Here is a 26,972-nt window from a genome sequence, read left to right on the forward strand (position 1 = left end):
AAGTGCATCTTCTGACTTTTAATAAAAAGACACTCACCTGTCCCACAATCCAGCGACGTGGCCACCCAAACCCTCCCTTCTCTCCCCCACCTGTCCACGGCGCTGTCCTGCATAGCCAAGCAATCTTTTGGGACCTGTGATGTGTCCCAGAAGATTGCAGGGTGGAAGGGCCACCTAGGCGGCCCAAGCGGAAGGGGGAGATCGTCGGTAATCGTGATGCATCGCGGAATCCAATCGAATCGTTGACCAGATAATCGTAATCGAATTGTGAGACCAGTGAAGATGCGCACCCCTAATATATATATATATATATATACATATATATATATATATATATATATATATATATATATATATACATATATATATATATATATATATATATATATATATATATATACATACATACATACACACACACACACAAAATTGTCAAAAGTATTGGAACACCAGCCTTTACACGCACGTGAGGTCAGGACTCTGTGCAGGCCGGTCAAGTTCCTCCACCCCAAACTCGCTCATCCATGTCTTTATGGACCTTGCTTTGTGCACTGGTGCACAGTCATATTGGAACTGGAAGGGGCCATCCCCAAACTGTTCCCACAAAGCTGGGAACATGAAATAGTCCAAAATGTCTTAGTATACTGACGCCTTAGGAGTTCCCTTCACTGGAACTAAGGGGCCAAGCCCAACCCCTGAAAAACAACCCCACACCATAATCCCCCCTCCACCAAATGATTTGGACCAGTGCACAAAGCAAGGTCCATAAAGACATGGATGAGCGAGTTTGGGGTGGAGCAACTTGACTGGCCTGCACAGAGCCCTGACCTTAGCCTGATAGAACACCTTTGGGATGAATTAGAGCGGAGACTGCGAGCCAGACCTTCTCGTCCAACATCAGTGCCTGACCGCACAAATGCCCCGCAAAATCCAGATGGATTGATGTCCTATCCATCCTTCTGGCGGATCGGATGAAAACAGACAGGCGGTCCGTAATCATCCGATCCCCCCCCATAGGGGAGAGCGGACTCTCTGACAGGTCCGTCCCTGTATAGAGTGCAGAGACGGACTTGTCATCCGCCAGCTCAGCGGAGGTCAATGAAGCGATCCCCGCTGAGCAAGCAGAGTAGTGAAAACAGACAGCCCCGTGTGAAAGGAGCCTTAAATACATCAAGGAGGGGGAGAATAGGGTTCAAGAGGGCAGTATTTTCGATATGAAACCAAAATCAAGAACACGGGGACATGACCTCAAACTAGCTGGAGGAAAGCTCAAAACTAATTTTAAAAAGTATTATTTTACTGAAAGGATATTTATTATTTTACTGAAAGTTGATGCTTGGAACAAACTTTCAGCAGAATTAGTGAGCCAGTCAAAAGTAAGCAGTTTCAGACACGCTTGTGACAAACACAGATCTATGCTCAGACAAAAAAAGTTAATGAAAAAAAAACAAACACACACACACAGACAAAACTGACAAAAAAATAAAATTAAAAAAAAAAACACCACACAAGAAATAGAAAAAAAAAAAAAAAAACGGGCAGACTCAATGGACTTGGTCTTCTTTCTGCCTTTGCTTTTTTATGTTTTTTATGCTCATCCCCCACAGTTATTACCTTTTGTATCACCTGACCCTCCCTCTTAGATTGTAAGCTCTAACGAGCAGGGCCCTCTGATTCCTCTTGTACCAAATTGTATTGTAACTGTAATGTCTGCCTTCATTTTGTAAAGCGCTGAGCCAACTGTTGGCACAATATAAATCCTGTATAATAATAATGTTTCTATGTAAAGTGTACTTACATTCATCAGTGCCTGCCCTCAAGGACCTTACAATCTAAGGCAATGGCTTCATAAAAGCATTCATAAAAGGAAGTGGAACCTCCCCCTTCATCTCATACGCCTCTCTGTTCAAGAGCTGGAAGTTAAGTCTTCGGTATAATGTAGGTTCTATATTCCGAAAGTTCCAACTGGCCTGAAGTATTTTGCCGAGCACAGGGGCCAATGGCTCAAAACCTGCTGCATCTGCAAGCCATTGCATGTACTCCAAAAAGCTTTTTCCAAGGCGGTGAAGATACTTTAAGGGTATCCCAGAATTCTGGGTTTTTAAGACTTCTTCACGGGATTCTGAAAGCATTTTCTCTGGAGGAGGTAGCTGGAATTTACCCTCCAGTACAAACAGAAAAAACTGTACCTGGAAATGAAACAATGGGAAAGGAAGCACAAATTTAACAGCTCCGATAAAGCCCAGAGTAGGGTAGCGAGCATGAAAGAGATGCTTGTAGAGTGGAGGGTAATGACCCTGTTCCGCATTAGTTCCTACAATGTCTTCATCCTCCAACAAGTCCACTCTAGGAAGGACTGATTTCACAGTAAGCGTTTCATTTACCTGAGAGTTTTCCTCATTTTTTTTAAACCCTTTCCCTGATTTCAATTCCATAAGTTTATCTACATTTTTTCTCTTCATCTTATCTCTCCGGTCTATCTTCTGGTTGTCCATTGTGTAACTGCTAGTCAACAAGAATGGGTAGGTATATTTATAACCAGTACAGAAAATCAAAGTGTCAGCCATTATTTCTGTCCCGTCTTCACAAATCAGACTATTTGCAGTAGCCCGCACAACTGGAGGCACAAATGAGAGGTTTGCTGGTGGGATCCACTGTAATGGAGAACTCCGGTGGCTCAGATAGACATGCTTAGCATGTGGAGACAGCTCTAAGGATATATCAAATCCAGATGGTCCTGCACCCTGTACGACAACTGAATGGAAAGAGAAGACCTCTGGATAGCTGTAATAATGGCTGTGCAACACCTGACCTGGAAAAAGTGTGGGAACAAAATTATTGATTGGTTACAAGTAAAATTAAAAAAAAAAAAGATATTGCATTAATTATTGCTAGTCTGATATACAATTTTCTTATAATTATCTATCTTAATTGTACAGCACAGGACACAGGCTGGATACGATATGGAAATACAACCCCGTGGTGCTCAAAGATACCATGTAATAGTAAAGGTGTTCGGCACAACATAAATCCTCAACAATAAAACCAACCATTCTTCGAACGCCTTCAGCCTCACAGGTCTTAATCATAGTTTTATGGACAAGCCTACCCCATTTCTACGCCCTGCTCTGTGAATACCCTCACTGATAGCAAACCAGGCGCAAGGTAACTGTGCAAATATTTACCCTACCAAAGGCCTATAAACATTCAAACCACTCAACACCGCTCTCCGCATCTGAACAGATAAAATAGGCAATTTATGATGATTGGTTTCATCCTGAAAAATATTCTTACCCCCCTCCAAGAATCATGCTGAGCTCTATCCGATGGAAAAAGTTCACAAAAAGTGGACTGTTCTGGTAGTAGACCCTGCCATCTCAGACTTAAATAAACATTTTACTGTACCTATAGAATATGCTGCTTTATCTAACCACCTCCAACCCGCCATATAGACCAGGGATCTCCAAACTATGGCCTTTCAGCTATTGCTAAACTACACGTCCCATGAGGCCTTGTAAAACTCTGACGTTCACAGACATGACTAGGCATGATGGAAATTGTAGTTTCTGAACAACTGGAGGGCCATAGTTTGGAGACCCCTGGAAATGACGGCAGGCGGGGTGCTCTCTTGTTCTGGGATGACGTCATATAATCTCTCCCCAGTCTGACCGTACTTGTGTGCCCACAGGGACACGACGCAACCCCGTTCTTGGTAAAGAGCTGATGAGGAGGCTCTTTAGCCATGTGATCAGCTGTGTCCAATCGCAGCTGATCACATGTAGACACGGAAATGCTGGTTATCAGCTCTCCCCACCTCCCACTGACAGAGTGAGAGGAGAGCTGATCAGCTGCATTTCCTCACAGAGGAGAACTGTACAAATAATCAGGGCACTAATCGTCAGTGATGCCAACCTGTGCCCAACAGTTATGCCAGTCTGTGCTGCCTTTCAGTGTCCATCAGTGCCACCTCATCAGTGCCCTTCAGTGCCGCCTCATCAGCGCCCATCAGTGCAGCCCCATCTGCGCACATCCGCGAAGGAAAAAAAATTACTTATTTACAAAATTTTCTAACAGAAACTAGGAAACCATTTTTTTTCTAACATTTTTGGCCTTTTTTTGTTTTTTTTAGCAAGAAATAAAAAACCCAGTGGTGATTAAATACCACCAAAAGAAAGCTCTATTTGTGTGAAAAAAAAAAAAAATTCCATTTGGGTACAGTGTTGCATGACTGCGCAATTGACATTCAAAGTGTGACAGCATTAAAGCTGAGAATTGGCCTGGGCAGGAAGGAGGTATAAGTGTCTGGTAGGCAAGTGGTTAAGCACTGTTTGTGCTGAAGCCCCCTGTTGATTGATGTCACAGAGAAATTAGAATGAGCTGCACACACATGAAATTGACTCTTACAATGACACTGATAGCAGTGTGTAGCACCACAGATGAGGACACCTCACCGACACAACACGTCCCCTCCTGAGACACAGTGACAGCCTAGCTCCATGCCAGCTGGTCTCTTCAGTCCAATCAAGTCCAAATAGCACTGACAGTCCTGCTCCTGGCTTGACTTGCTCCCGTCCCACAGACCCGCAAGCAAGGATTTGGCTGCTCTGCTCAGCTCCCTTGCACCATGATATCACATGACACACTGGGCAGCACCGGCAGGGGGCAGGGGGCGGGTGTGACGTAGACGGTGCATTAAACACACTGTAGCAGGCACTCGGATGGTCTCGGACGGTTCTGGACCTGAACTGAGAATTGCCTTTCCAAGCCGAGCGTCACAGCCATATTTTTTACTGGTAACCTTTTCCTGTTACTGGCTGCTACTAAAAATACTGACAGTTGGCAACACTGCCTGGCACCCCTACAGGATAGGTTCAAGGGATTCTTTTCAAACGAAGAAACAAAATGGAGTGGGGACAGGGGGCAGTGGCTGATGTTGACCCCGTAACATTCCCACCCTAAATTGAAATAATAGAAAACTAATGCGCACAACCGCGTTCTTAAAAATCAAGGGCACAAAAGGTTAGAGAAGCTGCCAACATAAGAGGTGGCCTCACCCACCCAAATGAGTAGCGTACTAACAGTTAAGATATGTGGCGCTAGTCTAAATATGCCGCTCATCATAAATCTCCAAAGAATTCTCAATGTTTCCTTAATACACAATAGACAATAATATCTTCTCCCATTAGGGGGCAGCTGAATCAACCACAGTGTTAAATACTAAAAGACATCCCTAATAAATCATCAAATTAAATCATCCAATACTGATGTGTCCCTCACTCAAACCAAATAAAAAATGTGACCATAAAATACTTATAAAACACAGTGGTAATGATGAAAATTAAACAACGGTTCCTAAAACTGTGTCATAAAACGTGCATAATTTCTTCAACATAATAAGTATACATACAAAAATAAAAAATAAATATTGCTGATGGGTAAATAATATCAAAGCAGCATGCAATAATGAATGTGAAAGTGCAGTTCAATATCACATAAAATAAACAAAAAGTGATCAAGTGCATAAAAGTGGCATAGGTGCAGAGCCGTGCATATATATAAAATTACGACTCTAAAGTGCACTCCAAAATATATATGTAACACCTCTTCCACCTGAACATACTTCTCATACAAAAAACTGTGGCATAAACTGTGATCAAGTCCAAAAAATGTATTGCTTCATGCAATGTGGTTTGAAATGTCCATACAGATGGTTAATATTAACATGCCAATAACGTGACTTGGTGCTGGATTCATTCACTTGAAGAAACTGGTGCAGCACACAGGTGTTTCCCCCAGCCTCTCACCTTAATCAGCGGCCCCAATGGGCCAAGTCAGGGAGATAGTTAATATTTAACTGTAAGGGATGATGATCCAGCAGCCGTCCCCTTCTTCCAAGGATGTACGTGGGTCAGACACTCACTAACTAGTCACCAGCGCTCACACCGACCCCAAAATGATAATGAAGAAGGAGATGCTTCCATAGTGAAGTAATTCAAATCCAAGTTTATTGTAAAAAAATAGTAACTTACATGTAAAAACGAAACTGTCAGCAGCAGTAACAGCAGAAACAGTACAAGCTTCCGGGTACGGCCGTCCCCTGGAAGCGTCGGCACCTGGCTCCTCCTACCCTGACGCGTTGCGTCACACCACGTGACTTTATCAAAGGGATTTGATAAAGTCACGTGGTGTGACGCAACGCGTCAGGGTAGGAGGAGCCAGGTGCCGACGCTTCCAGGGGACGGCCGTACCCGGAAGCTTGTACTGTTTCTGCTGTTACTGCTGCTGACAGTTTCGTTTTTACATGTAAGTTACTATTTTTTTACAATAAACTTGGATTTGAATTACTTCACTATGGAAGCATCTCCTTCTTCATTATCATTTTGGGGTCGGTGTGAGCGCTGGTGACTAGTTAGTGAGTGTCTGACCCACGTACATCCTTGGAAGAAGGGGACGGCTGCTGGATCATCATCCCTTACAGTTAAATATTAACTATCTGCCTGACTTGGCCCATTGGGGCCGCTGATTAAGGTGAGAGGCTGGGGGAAACACCTGTGTGCTGCACCAGTTTCTTCAAGTGAATGAATCCAGCACCAAGTCACGTTATTGGCATGTTAATATTAACCATCTGTATGGACATTTCAAACCACATTGCATGAAGCAATACATTTTTTGGACTTGATCACAGTTTATGCCACAGTTTTTTGTATGAGAAGTATGTTCAGGTGGAAGAGGTGTTACATATATATTTTGGAGTGCACTTTAGAGTCGTAATTTTATATATATGCACGGCTCTGCACCTATGCCACTTTTATGCACTTGATCACTTTTTGTTTATTTTATGTGATATTGAACTGCACTTTCACATTCATTATTGCATGCTGCTTTGATATTATTTACCCATCAGCAATATTTATTTTTTATTTTTGCATGTATACTTATTATGTTGAAGAAATTATGCACGTTTTATGACACAGTTTTAGGAACCGTTGTTTAATTTTCATCATTACCACTGTGTTTTATAAGTAGTTTATGGTCACATTTTTTATTTGGTTTGAGTGAGGGACACATCAGTATTGGATGATTTAATTTGATGATTTATTAGGGATGTCTTTTAGTATTTAACACTGTGGTTGATTCAGCTGCCCCCTAATGGGAGAAGATATTATTGTCTATTGTGTATTAAGGAAACATTGAGAATTCTTTGGAGATTTATGATGAGCGGCATATTTAGACTAGCGCCACATATCTTTAACTGTTAGTACGATTCCCACCCTAAAAATAGCTGGACTTTCATAGATTGGTCCTCCTGAAGAAGCGGTAATCCCACGAAACTAGTCGAGACCCAGACCATTCTATATGTTATAACAACAGATATCTCTTGGGACAATCCCGAGCTTCTGTTTTCAATTTTAATAAGTATACTATGTATTTTCTGTTTTGTAATAAAACTTCTTTTATATAATTTTTGTATTGTTGTCTCTCAGTACTAAGATAGTCCAGCTATTTTTAGGGTTGGGAATGTTACGGGGTCAACATCAGCCACTGCCCCCTGTCCCCAATCCATTTTGTTTCTTCATATTAATTTGGATGATGGTACGTATTTAAGACCCTTCACCTTTCATTACATGAGGCTATACTCCAATTTGTGCAGATTCTTTTCAAACCTCTTCATGGTACCAAAACCCAACTGACCAGTCTACGCAGCCTCATACAGAACAAACTGCGATTTACATTTTTTCTGCTTTCAACTTCAAGGACAATATGTTCACTTGCTGCATAATATATCCTACTGACTTTCAGATGCCATTGTAATGAGATAATCAATAATATTCACTTAACCACTTGCCGACCGCCGCACGCCGATGTACGTCCCTACTTTGGGGACGGATATCGTTGTTATGGCAGCAGCTAGCTGCCATAACCCTGGCATCCCCGTGTTCGGCCGGCAGTCAGCTACAAGATAAAAGTGGCCTCTGTGGCGGATTCACCGTGAGATCACTTTTATCGGTAGCAGTAGAGGAGCCGTCAACAGCGGCAGAGGCGATCGTGTCTGTCCCCTTGCTGGGTATGGATATTAGTGAGGGGAAAATGGCCCCCACCCGTCTCCATACCATAGGAGGGCGGAAGCAATGTCAAAATTTCACTTACGCCCATACGTCTTAAAGGCCCCATGCTCTCCACCCCTGTCTTTTTTTTTTGTATAAAGGGGAACGGGGAGGGGGGGAAGAACGGGGGGGTCACAGGAGCAGGAAGTGAGAAAAGTGAGGGAAAATCTCCCCAATGAGCAGACAGCAATAAAAACGTGATTGAATTTCTGATTTCTAACTACCTTGTACTCCATCTTTACCCGAATAAACTGCTTTATTTCACCAACTATCACTGTCCTAGAACCTGATTTGAATTTGATATTCTCACCTTGAAACTGCTCCAACCCTTCAATGTCTGGCACAAATGGATGGGAGTAGTGTCTAAAGAATTAAAAAAAAAGGAGATGTCAGGTTTATTGAGTAATGCATTTTTTTGGGGGGATAGTGTAGGCAGTAATTAAAGCTGATCTCCAGGCACCCCCCCTTTTAACTGGCATTATAAAAAAAAAAGAGAGAGAAATGCCCTTTTTGCTCCCAAAGCCATGGTCACATGATGTCCAAGTCCCAAGTCTTCTCTATACTTTTCACAGGAGATAAGATCTTTCTTTGGGTGTCCATCTCACCACCTGCTTGAAATGGACGCTTCCTATTGGCTGTCCAGCGGTGGGGTCCTCTTAGGATCCAAAAGAGGAGTTTGCAGTGATGACGCCAGTGTGCGGAGACTGATAGGTCAACTACTTTTGGATGGTTGAACGCTGTCCAGGAGCACTAGATATCTTTTTTTCTTTTTGTCCACCCCGCTCTCCAGCCACCTATGCAAGAATGATGTCTTCTCTTCTTTGAAGCCTCCTGAGATATCAGCGTCACATATCCCAGGAGGTTGCAGGAGCTGAAACACACAACGGCCAGGGGGAGCTTATGCATATCATCAGGGGCCAGCTTCCTGAACCCAGAAAAGGCAATCAGGCTCCTGATGAGGTCACAGAAGAAGATGGGCGTGTAGGAACTGAGCTGTTGCACCTAAGCAGTAGAGTTCAGCAAGATTCATTGGACAGGTGAGTATGTGAATCCAGGACAAATCTGGATAACAGGTAAGGGGGACTATAGAAAAGTGTGTGTGTGTGTGGGGGGGGGGGGGGGGGCGGGGTAGAGAGTAAAATTCCTCTTTAAGTATTTGAATGTATACTCCCTGTACACAAATGAAGGCACTGAGTGATATAGAGGTTGGATGATTAGTCAGTGACAAGAGTGGAAAGGCTCTGCAGGCCATAGACAGTGCAAATTTGCATGATTCCCCCATCAACACAGACAATGCTGACAGGGGAATCCCTCCTGCCGAGCAATTGTCTGCTCCCAGCGGGGGAGGGCAGGGGAAGCTGTGCCTGCTAGGAGCAGACCGTGATTATTGCTAGCATTTATAGAAGTCGATAGCAATAATCACAAGTGAATCTGGCAGGCTGGTTGTACACAAGTTGATTGATCAATCAAATTGGTATGTTCATCCCGCCCACACAAGGTTTGAAGTTCATTTGGTTCCTGCTGAACCGGCCAAAATTCTAACCATCTATGGCCCGCCTTAAGTTTTTGAAACCTAAATGAAGGGAGGAGAGGGAGGAGGAATCCATACATACAGGTTGGGGCATCTAGAGGACCTCTGTTTCTTACCCTACACAGACCATGATGGCATCAAACCGTTCTGTCACAGGATCACCATTGTCCAGAGTTTGGAAGGTCGCATCCCAGGAAATCTCTGAGTTCTTCCCTTCCCCTAGTACAGGAATGACCGACACCACCTTTGTATTAAACTGCAAAGCACAAAAGGACAGAGGCTTGAAGAGTACCCAGACCGAAAATCAAAAATATAATATATTAAGTAGATACACTCAATCATTCCATCTGTACAGGAGCAATGGTGACCCCCTAGGTAGGTCTTTTCTTTTTGGGTGTACATAAAAAAAAAGCTTTAGTTGGTTTTGACACATAGCGTTTTACAATTCAACATCTGGTGGGTTTTTATAGTTCACAGAAAAAAAAAACAGGATCCATAACCCCCATAACCTGTGTCATTGTTATTTTATTTTATTCTTGGGGGAGCCTTATGCAATTCCTAGTTGTAACAATATACCAAATAAATTACCGTATTTGTCGGCATATAACACGCACATTCATTTTAAGAGGGAAGTTTCAGGGAAAAAAAATTTAATTTTAAATAAGGAACTTTGAAGCAAAATATCAGTACCCATCTGCAGCCTCACAAGTGCCATCAATGCAGCCTCACCTTTACCATCATTGCAGCAGCCTCACCATTGCCATCAGTGCAGCAGCCTCACCATTGCCATCAATGCAGCCTCACCATTGCCATCGGTGCAGCAGCCTCACCATTGCCATCAGTGCAGCAGCCTCACCATTGCCATCAATGCAGCCTCACCATTGCCATCAGTGCAGCAGCCTCAGCATTGCCATCAGTGCAGCCTGATCTATGCCCATCTTCAACCTAGAGGGGACAGGAAGGGGGGCGGGGCGAGTGCCCACAGATTAAATACAGTGAGAATCTCTTATGATAGACAGAACAGTGGTCCAATGACGGCCCAGGAGACGGGACTTCCTTTTACAGAGGCTGCCAAGTAAACAGGAGATTCTCACTGTATGTAATCTGATGGCGCTCGTCCCGCCCCCCTCCATGTCCCCTCCGAGGCAGCTAAAATTGACATATTGGCGTAGAACACGCACACACTATTTGCACCCGATTTTCAGGGTGAAAATGTGCGTGTTATACGCCAATAAATACAGTATATCCCTTTCACATTTTTTATGGTTTTTGATAGTGAGTGGAAAGATTAAAATTGCTGTAAGGGTTCTGTTGCTGTTTGTGCCCCAGGTAGGGAGATTCTTAATCCCAATCTGTCTTGATAGTCACTGTCATCAGGACATAAAGTGATTGAAAATGCAAAAATCTTACTGATAATCACCTAAACAGGAAGTCACACATGCTGCCTATGTGTCAGTGGTGCTACTGATCCGATGCTGAGCCCCTCCCCTGAGTTCTCTCATTGGTTCCCAAAGTCTCCTCCTCTCTGGACTTTCTCTCCGCTCCGCTCACTCTGTCCATCCATCCCCGGGATCCCTTCCCCAGCTCTGCATCCCATTCCCCGCAGACAATCTTCATCTTCTATGGGGCGCAGGGTGGAAGTTTTCCTGCTGGAGAGACAGACAGCTATTGGATCAGGATTTTTCCACCCCCCTACCCTGGCACTCTAGGCAGCCGCCTGACCTGACCCCCACATCCTGACACTGGACCCGATCTCACTGGAACCAACCACAGAATATACCACACTCTATTTGAAGGCGGAAATCTACCCTGGATATCGTAACAACTATGGGGGAGTAATCGTATTGATTGCATCTATATGCGCATTGCCCCTGTGGGGGCGAGTGGATCTGGTGAGTGGGGACCCTGGAGGGGAGCACAGAGTCACCAGAAGATATTGAGAGCACCCAAGTCACCATTTAGTTTTTATGTCACATCATTTGAACAAGATTATATGCATAATATATGGACTATTATTTACACGTTTATATATGGACTTTATTTGCACATGTCACATAAACAGAGTCACAGTAATACAGTGTGTCCGCAATACTGCGGTCTTATATATCTTTCACAGTATTTTTTAAGTTTTTGTAATTTCTATTGATATTTGGATATACAGCTGATACCTTTATGAATGCAACTCAATTTCATGAGGTTCTTTCTTCATAATAAGGTCACATAAGGAATAGGAAATAACCAGAGAACGTGCAGCATGCTATTGCCCAGGGGGCTATATATGCATTGTTTGAGTTTATATGCCTTTATTGTTTTTGAGCTCACATATTTCTACGTTTGTGCATTAAGAGTTTGTATGCCACTGTAAGGCCACACATATATACCCTCAAATACGTCTTAATCGCATTATCTTTAGGTAGCGCCAAACACCTCTTTTATTATTTCTTTCTACCACTCCATATTTACTATAGATGCATGTAATGAGGAGATACCTGAACACTGCCCCATATTTACTATAGATACACACTGAGGACATATAGGGGTTGATTTCCTAAAGGCAAATAGATTGTGCACTCTGCAAGTGCAGTTGCTCCAAAGCTTAGTAAATAAGATAAGGCTTCACTTTGCAAAGAATGTCCAATCACATGCAAGGAAAATGTAAAAAAAAAAAAACACAGCTTAGTAAATAAGATAAGGCTTCACTTTGCAAAGAATGTCCAATCACATGCAAGGAAAATGTAAAAAAAAAAAAAACATAGCATTTTGCTTGCACATGATTGGATGATGGAAGTCAACAGAGATTTTGCTCATTTACTAAGCTCTGGAGCAATCTGTAGCTGGTGTCTCGTGTCCAGATTGGATAGATTGATAGCAGCGCAGCCATTGGCTCCCGCTGCTGTCAATCAAATCCAATGACACAGCGCTGGGGAGGCGGGGCCGGGTCCTGCATTCTGTGTGAATGAACACAGATGCGGGACTCGGGAGCGCACCCGCGGGCGCTTCTCCAACGTGGACACTCTATGCGGGGTGGAGCCACCAGTGCTGCCGTGGGACCCCAGAAGAGGAGGTTCGGGGCCACTCTGTGCAAAGTGAACTGCACAGTGGAGGCAAGTATAATATGTTTTTTTTTTCCTAAATAACAAACACGAGGGTTTACAAACCCTTTAATGTCTAAACCGCTGGTAACAAAAGTGAGTACACCCCTAAATGAAAATGTCCAAATTAGGCCCAAAGTGTCAATATTTTGTGTGGCCAACATTATTTTCCAGCACTGCCTTAACCTTCTTGGGCATGGAGTTCACCAGAGCTTCACAGGTTGTCACTGGAGTCCTCTTCTACTCCTCCATGATGACATCACAGAGCTGGTGGATGTTAGAGACCTTGCGCTCCTCCACCTTCCGTTTGAGGATAACCCACAGATGCTCAATAGGGTTTAGGTCTGGAGACATACCTTGGCCAGTCCATCACCTTTACCTTCAGCTTCTTTAGAAAGGCAGTGGTCATCTTGGAGGTGTGTTTGGGGTCGTTATGTTGGAATACTGCCCTGTGGCCCAGTCTCCGAAGGGAGGGGATCATGCTCTGCTTCAGTATGTCACAGTACATGTTGGCATTCATGGTTCCATCAATGAACTGTAGCTCCCCAGTGCCAGCAGCACTCATGCAGCCCCAGACCATGACACTCCCACCACCATGCTTGACTGTAGGCAAAACAGACTTGTACTTTGTACTCCTCACCTGGTTGCTGCCACACACACTTGACACCATCTGAACCAAATAAGTTTATCTTGGTCTCATCAGACCACAGGACATGGTTCCAGTAATCCATGTCCTTAGTCTGCTTGTCTTCAGCAAACTGTTTGCAGGCTTTCTTGTGCATCATCTTTAGAAGAGGCTTCCTTCTGGGATGACAGCCATGCAGACAAATTTGATGCAGTGTGCAGCGTATGGTCTGAGCACTGACAGGCTGACCCCCCCACCCCTTCAACCTCTGCAGCAATGCTGGCAGCACTCATACGTCTATTTCCCAAAGACAACCTCTGAATATGATGCTGAGGACGTGCACTCAGCTTCTTTGGTCCACCATGGAGAGGCCTGTTCTGAGCGGAACCTGTCCTGTTAAACCGCTGTATGGTCTTGGCCACCATGCTGCAGCTCAGTTTCAGGGTCTTGGCAATCTTCTTATAGCCTAGGCCATCTGTAGAGAAACAATTCTTTTTTTCAGATCCTCAGACAGTTCTTTGCCATGAGGTGCCATGATGACCTTCCAGTGACCAGTATGAGAGAGTGAGAAAAATTTAACATACCTGCTCCCCATTCACACCTGAGACCATGTAACACTAACGAGTTACATGACACTGTGGAGTGAAATGACTAATTGGGCCCAATTTGGACATTTTCACTTAGGGATGTACTCACTTTTGTTGCCAGCAGTTTAAACATTAATGCCTGTATGTTGAGTTATTTTGAGGGGGCAGCAAATGTACACTGTTATACAAGCTGTACACTCACTACTTTACATTGTAGCAATGTTTCATTTCTTCAGTTTTGTTGCATTAAAAGATAGAATAAATTATTTACAAAAATCTGAGGGGTGTACTCACTTTTGTGAGATACTGTGCCTGAATACTGCCCCATATTTATAAGGGGATGAAAATGTTAAAGTATACAGTGTGTGTTAAATGCCTGTCCAATATATTCATGGAAATATTTCTCATAGGCATCCCCCCTTCTCACCTTGATGTGCGGTCGGATGGAGAACCTGTCCGTATAGTCCTCCAGATATTTCAAGACTTCGGAGTGGTGGATGAAGGATGGCAGGGACGGGTCAAAGGCAAAATCAGGGAACTCCATGATCTCTTTAGGTAGGTTGGTACTGTAAGTGAAAACATTGATAATAGAGATGAAAGATCTATCATGAAAATGACATTCTATTATTCACTGGTGGGCAATGTGCTGGATTTTAGGGGCTCTCTCATGTAGCTCTGGGTTCCTCAATGAAGGTAGAAATATATCCAGGTTGTCTACATACATTGCAAGGCTTCTGTAATAATGTTTAGCAATGTATGTAGACAAACTGGATCCATATACTTCTAAAGATATCAGGAACATATTTTTTTAGGTGCCAAATAGAGGTTGATATAAACTCATGTTAAAGAGGTTGTAAAGCCTTACAGACCACTTTTTGTTACAGGTAAGCCTATAATTACTACCCCGTAACTACCCCGGATATTTCCTAAACATGCACGGTTTAGGAGATATCCCCTGTATTTGCATGTGCCGACGTCACCGGCACATGCGCACTGAAGCAAACTGAAGCAATAGCACCTACATGCCGTTTGCTTCAGTAAGTGTGCCGTTACTGGCGGCACACGCGGGAGTGACGTCATCGCGGCTCCGGACAATCACAGCGCCGGAGCCACGATACCTGGAAGTAACCCCTGGAGTGATGTCGCCGACCGGTTTATGTACGGGCACTGCAGCGAGGGCTTCGATCTCAGGTGAGTATTACATAATGAGCTAGTATGCTATGCATACTAGCTCATTATGCCTTTGTCTTGCAGGTTTTTTTTTTTTTTTGAAAGTGGGTTTTCAACCACTTTAAAGTTTGTAATGGTTTGGGGTCACTTTAAAGCGGAGTTCCATCCTGGGTGAAAAAAATAAATAAAAGTCAGCAGCTACAAATACTGTAGCTGCTGACTTTTAATATAAGAACACTTACCTGTCCAGGGAGCCCGCAATGTCGGCACCCGAAGCTGTCCCGTCCATCGGCTTTGGGTGCAGGTGCCGGCATTCTTACTAAGGGAAACAGAAAGTGAAGCCTTATGCCCCGTACACACGAGCGGAATGTCCAACAGAAAAAGTCCGACGGGAGCTTTTCATCGTATATTCCGATCGTGTGTATGCCCCATTGGACTTATTACGTTGAAAATTCTGACGGACCTAGAAAGAGAACATGTTCTAAATATTTCCGACGGAACCAATTCCTATCGGGAAAACCGCTCGTCTGTATGCTGTTCCGACGTACCAAAAACGACGCATGCTCTGAAGCAAGTACGAGACGGAAGCTATTGGCTACTGGCTATTGAACTTCTGTTTTCTAGACCCGTCGTACGTGTTGTACGTCACCGCATTCTGGACGGTCGGACTTTGGTGTGATCGTGTGTATGCAAGACAATTTCAGCGGAATTCCGTCGGAACTCCGTCGGAAAAACCTTCAGAGTTTATTCCGATGGGAAAATCGGTCGTGTGTACAGGGCATTACGGCTTCACAACCTGTTTCCTATTGCGCAGGAGCGAGTCGCACTGCTCTTGCTGAATAGTCCTGATGTCTTCTGGGACCTCTGTGTGTCCCAGAAGGCAGCGGGGGCAGGAGGAGGGGGCGGATGTTTTGAAGATTACCACACAACGATGCGATCTTACATGGACGTGGGAGCGGATACCTGGTTTTGACAGGTATCCGCTCTCCTCCCCCAGAAAAATGGCAAATGTGGCAGTAGAGGTGGGGGGGGGGGGAGGGTGCAAAACAAGCTAAGCTTCCACTTTTGGGTGGAACTCTGCTTTAAGTGTTTTTGCGAACGGCTTTTTTAACGGCATAAATAAAATCATTATTTTTACAGGGCGCTTCCACCCCACAGGATCTGCAGAGCATTGTGGGCCCTCCAACAAGACAAGCAGTTTCTTTTCGACTGGCGCTCTCTAATTAAGCGTCCCGAGCCCACCCTTTTTTGAACTTGGCTGATCTGTGTAAGACATTTGTGAACACAGCCAAGAAGTGCACAGGTGCCAAGATTTTCATGATTGCCATCTCTGAGCTGCCATCTCAGTCCAGGAAGCAAATGGTGACCCCGGATGATGCCAGAATAAAGTGTAAAGATGACTCTGTCCTTCTGGAGGGAAAAACATTTTATTACGTGATCCAAATCTTTGGAAGTTCTACACACGGTTTTATGATTTTAACTCCTTGGCCAGGGTAAAAAATTCTTAGGTCTCATTTACACTTGCTTCAAAATGTGGCATTGGACAGGCTTTTTTAACCACTTCAATACCAGGCACTTTCGGTCATTCCTGCCCAGGCCAATTTTCAGCTTTTAGCGCTGTCACACTTTAAATGACAATTGCGCGGTCACACAACACTGTACCCAAACTAAATTTTTATCATTTTCTTCCCACAAATAGAGCTTTCTTTTGGTGGTATTTGATCACCTCTGGGTTTTTTATTTTTTGCTAAACAAACTAAAAAAGACCAAAATTTTTTAATAAAAAAAAAAGTTTTTCTTAGTTTTTGTCATAAAATTTTGTTTTCCCCTTCACTGACGGGCACTGATGAGGCGGCACTGATGGGCACTGATGAGTTGGCACTGATGGGCACTGATGAGGAGGCACTGATATGTAGAATTGATGGACACTGATAGGCGGCACTGATATGCAGCACTGATGGGAACCAATAGACGGCACTGATATGCAGCACTGATGGGCACTGATAGGCGGCACCGATGGGCATTAATAGGTGGCACTGATGGGCACTGACAGGTGGCACTGATGGGCACTGACAGGCGGCACTGATTGGGACTGATAGGTGGTACTGATTGGCACTGACAGGTGGCACTGACAGGTGTTACTGCTGGGCATTGATTGACACTGTGGTAGCCACTGATTGGCACTGTGGTGGGCTCTGATTGGCACTGTGATGGGCACTGGCACACTTTATTGTTGGGACACTGCTGGGCACTGATTTACAGGTGATTTGCACAACTGTGGGGGCTGTGCTGATAATAAATGTGCTGATTATCAGCACAGACCCCCCCCCCCGACAGGGTGAGCCGCCGATCAGCTCTCCCCGTGAGTGCGAACCGAGAAATGCTTTTTACCAGCACTTCCTGGTTCACACGATGATCAGCTGTGATTGGTCACAGCTGATCACGTGGTAAGAAGCCTCTGACAAAGGCTCCTTATCACGATCGGAGATGCGGCGCGTCAGACTGATCAGACTGATCGTGTCACTCGCGATCGCCGCATGCCCCCGGCATGTTATCCTGCTGGACACCATATGACACCCAGTCAGGATAACAGAACCACTTCCCGGACGTCAATCTGCATACGGCGGGCGGGAAGTGGTTAAAGTACTCTGAATGCCAATCAAAGTTCCTGTCACTAAATAAAATTGTTACCTTACAGTCCTGTTTAAACATTGAGTATGTTTTGCTCCAAAAATTATACCCCATATCGCTTTTTTGGTGCTTCAAAGCATCTCTAAAGCCTCCATAGAAGTCCATGACAATGCTCACTAACAGCACCTGCAGCTTTTGAGGAGCTTTTATTCAACATTAGCTTTGCTTTGTTTTAGAGGTATTACAGATATGAGATATCCCAGGATGCACTGGGAAACTAACAAGTGAACTGGAAAGACGTCACAAGCAGTCTCTTCTGGTTCATGTGTATATTTTCTGGGAGTGTCTGGTTCACACGTCACATCTGGTGTGCAGCATGGAGCAGCAAGTGAAGTGGAGCAACTAGCAGAGGGCACACATGGTGTGCAACATGAGAATGCTATAGCAGAAGCTGAACAGGACTGGAGAGTGAGGATTAACCACTTCAGCCCCGGAAGGATTTACCCCCTTCCTGACCAGAGCACTTTTTACAATTCGGCACTGCGTCACTTTAACTGCTAATTGCGCGGTCATGCAATGCTGTACCCAAACGAAATCTGGGTCCTTTTGATGGTATTTGTTCACCTCTGCGGTTTTTATTTTTTGCGCTATAAACGGAAAAAGACGGAAAATTTTGAAAAAAAATGATATTTTCTATTTTTGTTATAAAAAAATCCAATAAACTAAATTTTAGTCATACATTTAGGCCAAATGTATTCGGCCACATGTCTTTGGTAAAAAAAATGTCAATAAGCGTATATTTATTGGTTTGCGCAAAAGTTATAGCGTCTACAAGCTAGGGTACATTTTCTGGAATTTACACAGCTTTTAGTTTATGACTGCCTATGTCATTTCTTGAGGTGCTAAAATGGCAGGGCAGTACAAAACCCCCCCAAATGACCCCATTTTGGAAAATAGACACCCCAAGGAAATTGCTGAGAGGCATGTTGAGCCCATTGAATATTATTTTTTTTTGTCCCAAGTGATTGAATAATGACAAAAAAAAAAAAAAAAATACAAAAAGTTGTCACTAAATGATATATTGCTCACACAGGCCATGGGCATATGTGGAATTGCACCCCAAAATACATTCAGCTGCTTCTCCTGAGTACGGGGATACCACATGTGTGGGACTTTTTGGGAGCCTAGCCGCGTACGGGGCCCCGAAAACCAAGCACCGCCTTCAGGATTTCTAAGGGCGTAAATTTTTGATTTCACTCCTCACTACCTATCACAGTTTTGAAGGCCATAAAATGCCCAGATGGTACAAACCCCCCCCCCCCCAAAATGACCCCATTTTGGAAAGTAGGCACCCCAAGCTATTTGCTGAGAGGCATGGTGAGTATTTTGCAGCTCTCATTTGTTTTTGAAAATGAAGAAAGACAAGAAAAAAATTTTTTTTTTTCTTTTTTCAATTTTCAAAACTTTGTGACAAAAAGTGAGGTCTGCAAAATACTCACTATACCTCTCAGCAAATAGCTTGGGGTGTCTACTTTCCAAAATGGGGTCATTTGGGGGGGTTGAGCCACCTGGGCATTCCATGGCCTCCGAAACTGTGATAAGCAGTGAAGAGTGAAATCAAAAATTTACGCTCTTAGAAAAAGCCTGAAGGCAGTGATTGGTTTTCGGGGTCCCGTACGTGGCTAGGCTCCCAAAAAGTTCCACACATGTGGTATCCCCGTACTCAGGAGAAGCAACAGAATTTATTTTGGGGTGTAATTTCACATATCCCCATGCCATGTTTGAGCAATATATCATTTAGTGACAACTTTGTGCAAAAAAAAAAAAAAAAAAATTGGTCTCTTTCCCACAACTTGTGTCACAATATAAAATATTCCATGGACTCGACATGCCTCTCAGCAAATAGCTTGGGGTGTCTACTTTCCAAAATGGGGTCATTTGGGGGGGTTTTGAACTGTCCTGGTATTTTATGCACAACATTTAGAAGCTTATGTCACACATCACCCACTCTTCTAACCACTTGAAGACAAAGCCCTTTCTGACACTTTTTGTTTACATGAATACATTTTTTTTTTTGCAAGAAAATTACTTTGAACCCCCAAACATTATATATTTTTTGAAAGCAAATGCCCTACAGATTAAAATGGTGGGTGATTCGTTTTTTTTTCACACAGTATTTGCGCAGCGATTTTTCAAACGCATTTTCTGGGGAAAAACACACTTTTTTAAATTTTAATGCACTAAAACACACTATATTGCCCAAATGTTTGATGAAATAAAAAAGATGATCTTAGGCCGAGTACATAGATACCAAACATGACATGCTTTAAAATTGCGCACAAACGTGCAGTGGCAACAAAATAAATACATTTTTAAAAGCCTTTAAAAGTCTTTACAGGTTACCACTTTAGATTTACAGAGGAGGTCTACTGCAAAAATGACTGCCCTCAATCTGACCTTCGCTGAGATACCTCACATGCATGGTGCAATTGCTGTTTACATTTGACGCCAGACTGACGCTTGCGTTCGCCTTAGCGCGAGAGCAGGGGGGGACAGGGGTGCTTTTTTATTCATTTATTTTTTTTCTTTATAATTTTTTTGCTTTTTTATCTTATTTTTAAACTGTTCCTTTCATTTTTTTTTTTAAATCATTTTTATTGTTATCTCAGGGAATGTAAATATCCCCTATGATAGCAATAGGTAGTGACAGGTACTCTTTTTTGAAAAAATTGGGGTCTATTAGACCCTAGATCTCTCCTCTGCCCTCAAAGCATCTGACCACACCAAGATCGGTGTGATAAAATGCTTTCCCAATTTCCCAACGGCGCTGTTTTCATCCGGTGAAATCTAAGTCATGAAATGCTCGTAGCTTCCGGTTTCTTAGGCCATAGAGATGTTTGGACCCACTCTGGTCTCTGATCAGCTCTATGGTCAGCTGGCTAAATCACCGGCTGCATTCTCAGGTTCCCTGTTGAGACAGGAGAGCCAGAGAAAAACATGGAAGACGGTGGGGGTGGGGGGGTATTCCCTCCCACTGCTTGTAAAAGCAGTCTAGAGGCTAATTAGCCACTAGGATTGCTTTTACATGAAAGCCGACCACTGGCTGAAAAGAATGATACCAAGATGATACCTAAACCTGCAGGCATCATTCTGGTATAACCACTCAAAGTCGTGAATGGCGTACCTGAAGACAAAAAAATGGTAAACAATAAAACACAGTAAATGGTAAAGTATAAAAAAGTGCATACCCGAAAAGCAAACATGATAAAACATAATAACAATAAAACATTGCAGAATAGAATACAGTAAAAAAGAGCAGAACAATAGAGAGAGAATAGAGAGAGAGAGAACAATAAAACAACAACTATTTTTTTTTATTTTATATATATATATATATATATATATATATATATATTTTTTTTACACTTTTTTTTGTAACTAACTTTTATAACTGTAACCGGTTCCAGGTTCGGGTCTCTCAAAATGCGATGGCATCTTGGGGGACCCTGTGAAAGTGTGTCTAGTCTATGCAATGCTGTACCCTACGCTAATACTCAACTAGTGTATGGTAGCGTTCAAAACATTCACGAATGCAAAGACCAGGATTGTCCGGACAGGAGGGACAATAATAGCGGGTGTCACGCCTATATCCGCGCTTGCTGCAGACACATCTTTTTTGGGGGGGTTCGTTGGGTAGGGGTACTCGGGAGGACATAAAGAAAATGCCTCTCATGCAGCCGACTGCATTTGGTTGGGGATGTGAATGGGGGAAGAACGGGCGCTGCAGAAGTGGTGGGTTCCCAATTAGGATTGGCGAATGCAGCAGGAAGGGCACTATGGGCACGACGGGCCTGAGTTTGTCTTCTTCTTGGTGGCAGCGGGACACTACTTGTGCTTGCCACCTCACCAGCTTGAACTGCACTGTTGGGACTCGCTACGTCACCAAGTGTTACTGCAGTGCTGGTTTGACTACGACCGGGGTGTACTAGGCCACTGGTACTTGCCAGTTCACCAAAACGCTACCAAAAAAACTGTTAGCGATCGCAGGGATCAGACCCGACTCTGCAAACGCTGCAGTTATGTGTTTAGTGTTTTGTAAGTGACAGTGATCGATCGATACTGCACTTGGGTGGGCTGGGCCGGGCGAAGGGGCAAAACGCAGGTGCTAGCAGGTATCTGGGCTGATCCCGCTAACACTGCGTTTTTGGGAACCCTAAACTGGTGGGGACACTAGTATAGATCTGATCGGATCAGATATTGATCCGTTCAGATACTATACCACTAAGGGAGGTGTACGGTGCGTGCGTGGGTGTTAGCGGTACTGGCGCTAACCTGACGCTGCCTGGGGCTGGTGCTTGCCAGTTCACCAAAATGCTACCAAAAAACTGTTAGCGATCGTAGGGTTCAGGCCTGACTCTGCGAACGCTGCAGTTATGTGTTTAGTGTTTTGTAAGTGACAGTGATCGATCGATACTGCACTTGGGTTGGCCGGGCCAGGCGGAGAGGCAAAACGCAGGTGCTAGCAGGTATCTGGGCTGATCCCGCTAACACTGCGTTTTTGGCAACTGTAAACTGCTGGGGACGCTAGTATAGATCTGATCGGATCAGATATTGATCCGTTCAGATACTATACCACTAAGGGAGTTGTACGGTGCGTGCGTGGGTGTTAGCGGTACTGGCGCTAATCTGACGCTGCCTGGGGCGACGTATATCACCACCGGGCGATCAGGGGGCTAAACCTTTATTAGGTAATAAAGGGCGGGTGCCCTGACACTATAAACGAACTAACCAGCGTCACCCGTAACGGTTATACGGTGATCAGTGGTGAAAGGGTTAACTAGGGGGCAATCAAGGGGTTAAAACATTTATTAGGTAGTATATGGGGGTTCCTGACGCTATAAAATGCTGACGGCGAACCTAAATATTTACCTCCCTAACTAGGGTCACCAGTGACACTAATACAGCGATCAGAAAAATGATCGCTTAGCGACACTGGCGACGGGGGGGTGATCAAGGGGTTAAAACTTTATTAGGGGGGGTTAGGGGGGTACCCTAGACCTAAAGGGGGCTAACACTAACTGCCCTACCACACTAACTGTCACAAACTAACACCATGCAGTAATCAGAAAAAAAACAAAAACTGCTTGGTGTCAGTGTGACAGCGGGGGGGGGTGATTGGGGGGTGATCGGGGGGTAAAGGGGGGTGTATTGTGTGCCTGGCATGTTCTACTGTGATGTGTAGTGTTGTGTTGTGCCGGAACGGAAAATACCGAGCCGAGGAGAGATGACATCATTTCCTCTGCCTCTGTGTACTATACAGAGGCAGGGGAATGATCCGATTGGCTGGGAGCGATCGCGAGGGGGGGGCCACGAATGGATGGCCTCCCCCTCACCTCCGATCGCCGGGGGACAAATGCCGACCGCCACAGGCACCGGGGGGGTCCGATCGGACCCCCCGCCGGCGGGAGGCAGATCACCTACAGGTACGTGATTCTGCCTGCTCGTGCCATTCTGCTGATGTATATCAGCGTGAGGCAGTCGGCAAGTGGTTAAGCAGTGAAGGATCAGCAGAGCTTGGGAACCGGAGCAGGAGAAACTAGCAGATGTCACATGTGGTGAGCAGCGTGGGAGCAATATAGCATCGGGTAACCGGGAACCAGAGAGAGGAGGATCAGCAAACCAGACGATCAACAAAGCTGGGAGTTGCAACTGAGAGGGGGAATCAGCAGTCCTGGGGGTTGATACTAAGTGGAGGATTGACAGTGCTGGGGGTTACTACTGAGTGGGGCATCAGCAGAGCTGGGGGTACTACTGAGCAGGGGATCTGTTGAACGAGGTTATTAGTAAGCTGGAAATCTGAGCACGGGTCAGCTAAGTTGGGGGTACTACTAAGCAGGGGATCAGCAGAGCTGGGGGTTACTGCTACTACTAAGCAGGGGATCAGCAAAGCTGGGGGTACAACTGAGCAAGGGATCTGCTGAACAAGGTTATTTATAAGCTGGAAATCTACTGAACAAGCTTACCAATAAGCTGGGGATCTGCTGAACAGGGGTACTAATGAGCTGGGGATCTGCTGGGTACTTAGAAGCTGGGATCTGCTGAACAAGGGTACAAATGAGCTGGGAATATGCTGAGTGGGGGGGTACTTATGAGCTGCAGATCTGCTGAACAAGGGTACTAATGAGCTGGGGATCTGCTGAGTGGGGGTACTAATGAGCTGGGGATCTGCTGAACAAGGATACTTATGAGCTGCAGGATCTGCTGAATAAGGGTACTTATGGGCTGGGGATCTGCTGAACAAGGATACTTATGAGCTACAGGATCTGCTGAATAAGGCTACTTATGAGCTGGGGATCTGCTGAGCAAGGGTACTTTTATGACCTTGGGGATCTGCTGAACAAGGGTACTAATGAGCTGGGGAACTGCTGAATGTTGGTACTTATGAGCTAGGGATCTGCTGAGTGGGGGTACTTATGAGCTGGAGATCTGCTGAACAAGGGTACTTATGAGCTGGGGATCTGCTGAACTAGGATACTTATGAGCTGCGGTATCTGCTGAACAAGGGTACTTATGAGCTGGGGATCTGCTGGGTACTTATGAGCTGGGATCTGCTGAACAAGGGTACAAATGAGCTGGGGATATGCTGAGTGGGGTGTACTTATGAGCTGCAGATCTGCTGAACAAGGGTACTAATGAGCTGGGGATCTGCTGAATGGGGGTATTAATGAGCTGGGGAGCTGCTGAGTGGGGGTACTAATGAGCTGGGGATCTGCTGAACAAGGATACTTATGAGCTGCAGGATCTGCTGAACAAGGATACTTATGAGCTGGGGATCTGCTGAAAAAGGGTACTAATGAGCTGGGGAACTGCTGAATGTGGGTACTAATGAGCTGGGGGATCTGCTGAGTGGGGTACTTATGAGCTAGGGATCTGCTGAGTGGGGGTACTAATGAGCTGGGGATCTGCTAAACAAGGGTACTAATGAGCTGGGGATCTGCTGAACAAGGGTACAAATGAGCTGGGGATCTGCTGAGTGGGGGTACTTATGAGCTGGGGATCTGTTAAGTGGAGGTACTTATGAGCTGGAGATCTGCTGAGTGGGGGTACTAATGAGCTGGGGATCTGCTGAACAAGGGTACAAATGAGCTGGGGATCTGCTGAGTGGGGGTACCAATGAGCTGGGGATCTGTTAAGTGGGGGTACAAATGAGCTGGGGATCTGCTGAGTGGGGGTACCAATGAGCTGGGGATCTGTTAAGTGGGGGTACTTATGAGTTGGGGATCTGCTGAGTGGGGGGTACTAATGAGCTGGCGATCTGCTGAGTGGGGGGTACTAATGAGCTGGGGATCTCCTGAGTGGGGGTACTAATGAGCTGGGGATCTGCTGAGTGGGGGTACCAATGAGCTGGGGATATGTTAAGTGGGGGTACTTATGAGCTGGGCATCTGCTGAGTGGGGGCACTAATGAGCTGGGGATCTGCTGAGTGGGGGGTACTAATGAGCTGGGGATCTGCTGAGTTGGGGGTACTAATGAGCTGGGGATCTGCTGAGTGGGGGGTACTAATGAGCTGGGGATCTGCTGAGTTGGGGGTACTAATGAGCTGGGGATCTGCTGAGTGGGAGGTACTAATGAGCTGGGGATCTGCTGAGTGGGGATTACTACTGAGCTGAGGTTCTACTGGGCCTCTTTAAAACAATTAGAAAATCAGCACACACAAGGCATTTGCCAAGCTTTTAAATGAAGCTTCAAAAAGCATCACAGAAGCATCAAAAAAAATATGTTGAAGCGGTAGGCACTTTCACGTGTGTTAAAGTTGATGCAAGTGTAAATGAGCGATACCTGATGACTGTATCATTTCATATAACATAATAGAGTAATAAAAGCGCAGCCTACAGAACATACTGGCCTCCATGGGATCTTACTTCAGGTCTCTGTACATGCTGGAGTGAATGTGTGCCCCGCTCTCCACCTCTCCCGTGTACACCCAGGTCCCCCCCACTTGTCCCGTCATCTCAAACACCACGGGAGGTTCGAAAGTCTCAGGTCGGGAGAGGATGTGACGGGCGCTACAGAGTCCCGCCCCTCCAGCGCCGATCACCGCCACCCGTAACCTGCCAGACGCCATGATAGGGGGTTTGCTGTTGAGAAAATAAGAAAATCAAACGAATATACAAATAAGAAGCTGTAAAGTTTTCAAAGCTGAGCTCTGGGCACAAGTATTTTCCTTTAAAGCTACAAAGGTTATACAACCACTTCAGTGCAGCAAATGCCTTTGCAAACCCAGATATTACCATATAAAAATAGCAGTGATTTCTACCCTGTGCTGTACATAATCTGTGCAGAGAGCAGAGCTGTGGGAGGGGTTCAGCAGCTCCACCCACTACAGGCGGCCTGCAGAAAACTACAGGAGGGGGCGGAGACAAGACCAGTCACCCTGCACAAGGAGAGAGAGCAGCAGTGACCGGTCTTTATCACAGGAAATCTCACACTGGATTACTGCACAGATCTGGAATAAATACACAACAAAAAGTGTATGGATGTCCCTCACGCTACTCTGAGTAATACGTGAATAAATGGAAGAAGAAGAAAAATCAAATACGAAATGAATAATAAATTAGACAAATGAAAAGAATCTGTAGCAGAACCTAATGGTGTTCACAGCACCTAACAATGAATAGGATAAATAATAATATAAAATAATAAGTGATCTCGCGCAGACTAGCAGATATTCTAAATACAAAAAGTGCAATGTGCAGCTAAGAAGGGGTGAGAACTTCAAATAAGTTGAAGAAACTGTGAAAAAATTGATTTCAACAAGGGACATAAAAATATTAATAAATGAAAACAAATATCCACTAAATGAGCAAAAAAGTGGAAGAAATCAATATATGTGCAAAAAAATTGCGTGTGCAAAAAATCGCATGTGCAAGATATATTAACAATATTAACAAGTGAAAACAAATGACCACTAAATAAGCAAAAAAATGGAGAGTCAATAAATGTGTAAAAAAAGTAAAAAAATAAATCACGTGCAAAAAATCGCATGTGCAAAAATTCAAGAAAAATGCGTATATGGGCACATAAAAATGTGTTCACTCTAAGGGGCAGAAAGATGATATTATCTTGTCTTCTATGGAGAACAGTGAGTACAAGGGTAATAAATGTTCATAAAGTAGTGCACAGAGATGGTGTGGTAATGAGAAAGCAAATCAGTGCTGCTCAGTATCCATG

General features: G+C 44.5%; 1 protein-coding gene across 1 annotated transcript; it reads right to left on the bottom strand.

Moving 5' to 3' along the window:
* Positions 1–1,590: 1,590 nt before the first annotated feature.
* On the bottom strand, positions 1,591–25,866 carry LOC141134726 (uncharacterized). The gene is made up of 5 exons (XM_073624163.1): positions 25,664–25,866; positions 14,368–14,506; positions 9,753–9,892; positions 8,416–8,468; positions 1,591–2,812 (listed from the first exon to the last, which is right to left on the bottom strand). The coding sequence occupies exons 1-5, from the start codon at positions 25,864–25,866 to the stop codon at positions 1,833–1,835; spliced, it is 1,515 nt and encodes a 504-aa protein (XP_073480264.1). The 3' UTR covers positions 1,591–1,832.
* Positions 25,867–26,972: the final 1,106 nt, after the last annotated feature.

The sequence above is a fragment of the Aquarana catesbeiana genome, linkage group LG03 (genome assembly GCF_042186555.1).
Source record: "Aquarana catesbeiana isolate 2022-GZ linkage group LG03, ASM4218655v1, whole genome shotgun sequence".
Taxonomy (NCBI): domain Eukaryota; kingdom Metazoa; phylum Chordata; class Amphibia; order Anura; family Ranidae; genus Aquarana; species Aquarana catesbeiana.

Bases quoted from the DNA above. Each gene is read 5' to 3' on its own strand.
- LOC141134726 (XM_073624163.1), bottom strand. From the start codon at position 25,866: ATGGCGTCTGGCAGGTTACGGGTGGCGGTGATCGGCGCTGGAGGGGCG. The intron at 9,893-14,367 runs GTGAGAAGGGGG...TGTGCTTTGCAG, and splicing joins CCATCCGACCGCACATCAAG to TTTAATACAAAGGTGGTGTC. The intron at 2,813-8,415 runs GTGAGAATATCA...CACTTTTTCCAG, and splicing joins AGGGTTGGAGCAGTTTCAAG to GTCAGGTGTTGCACAGCCAT.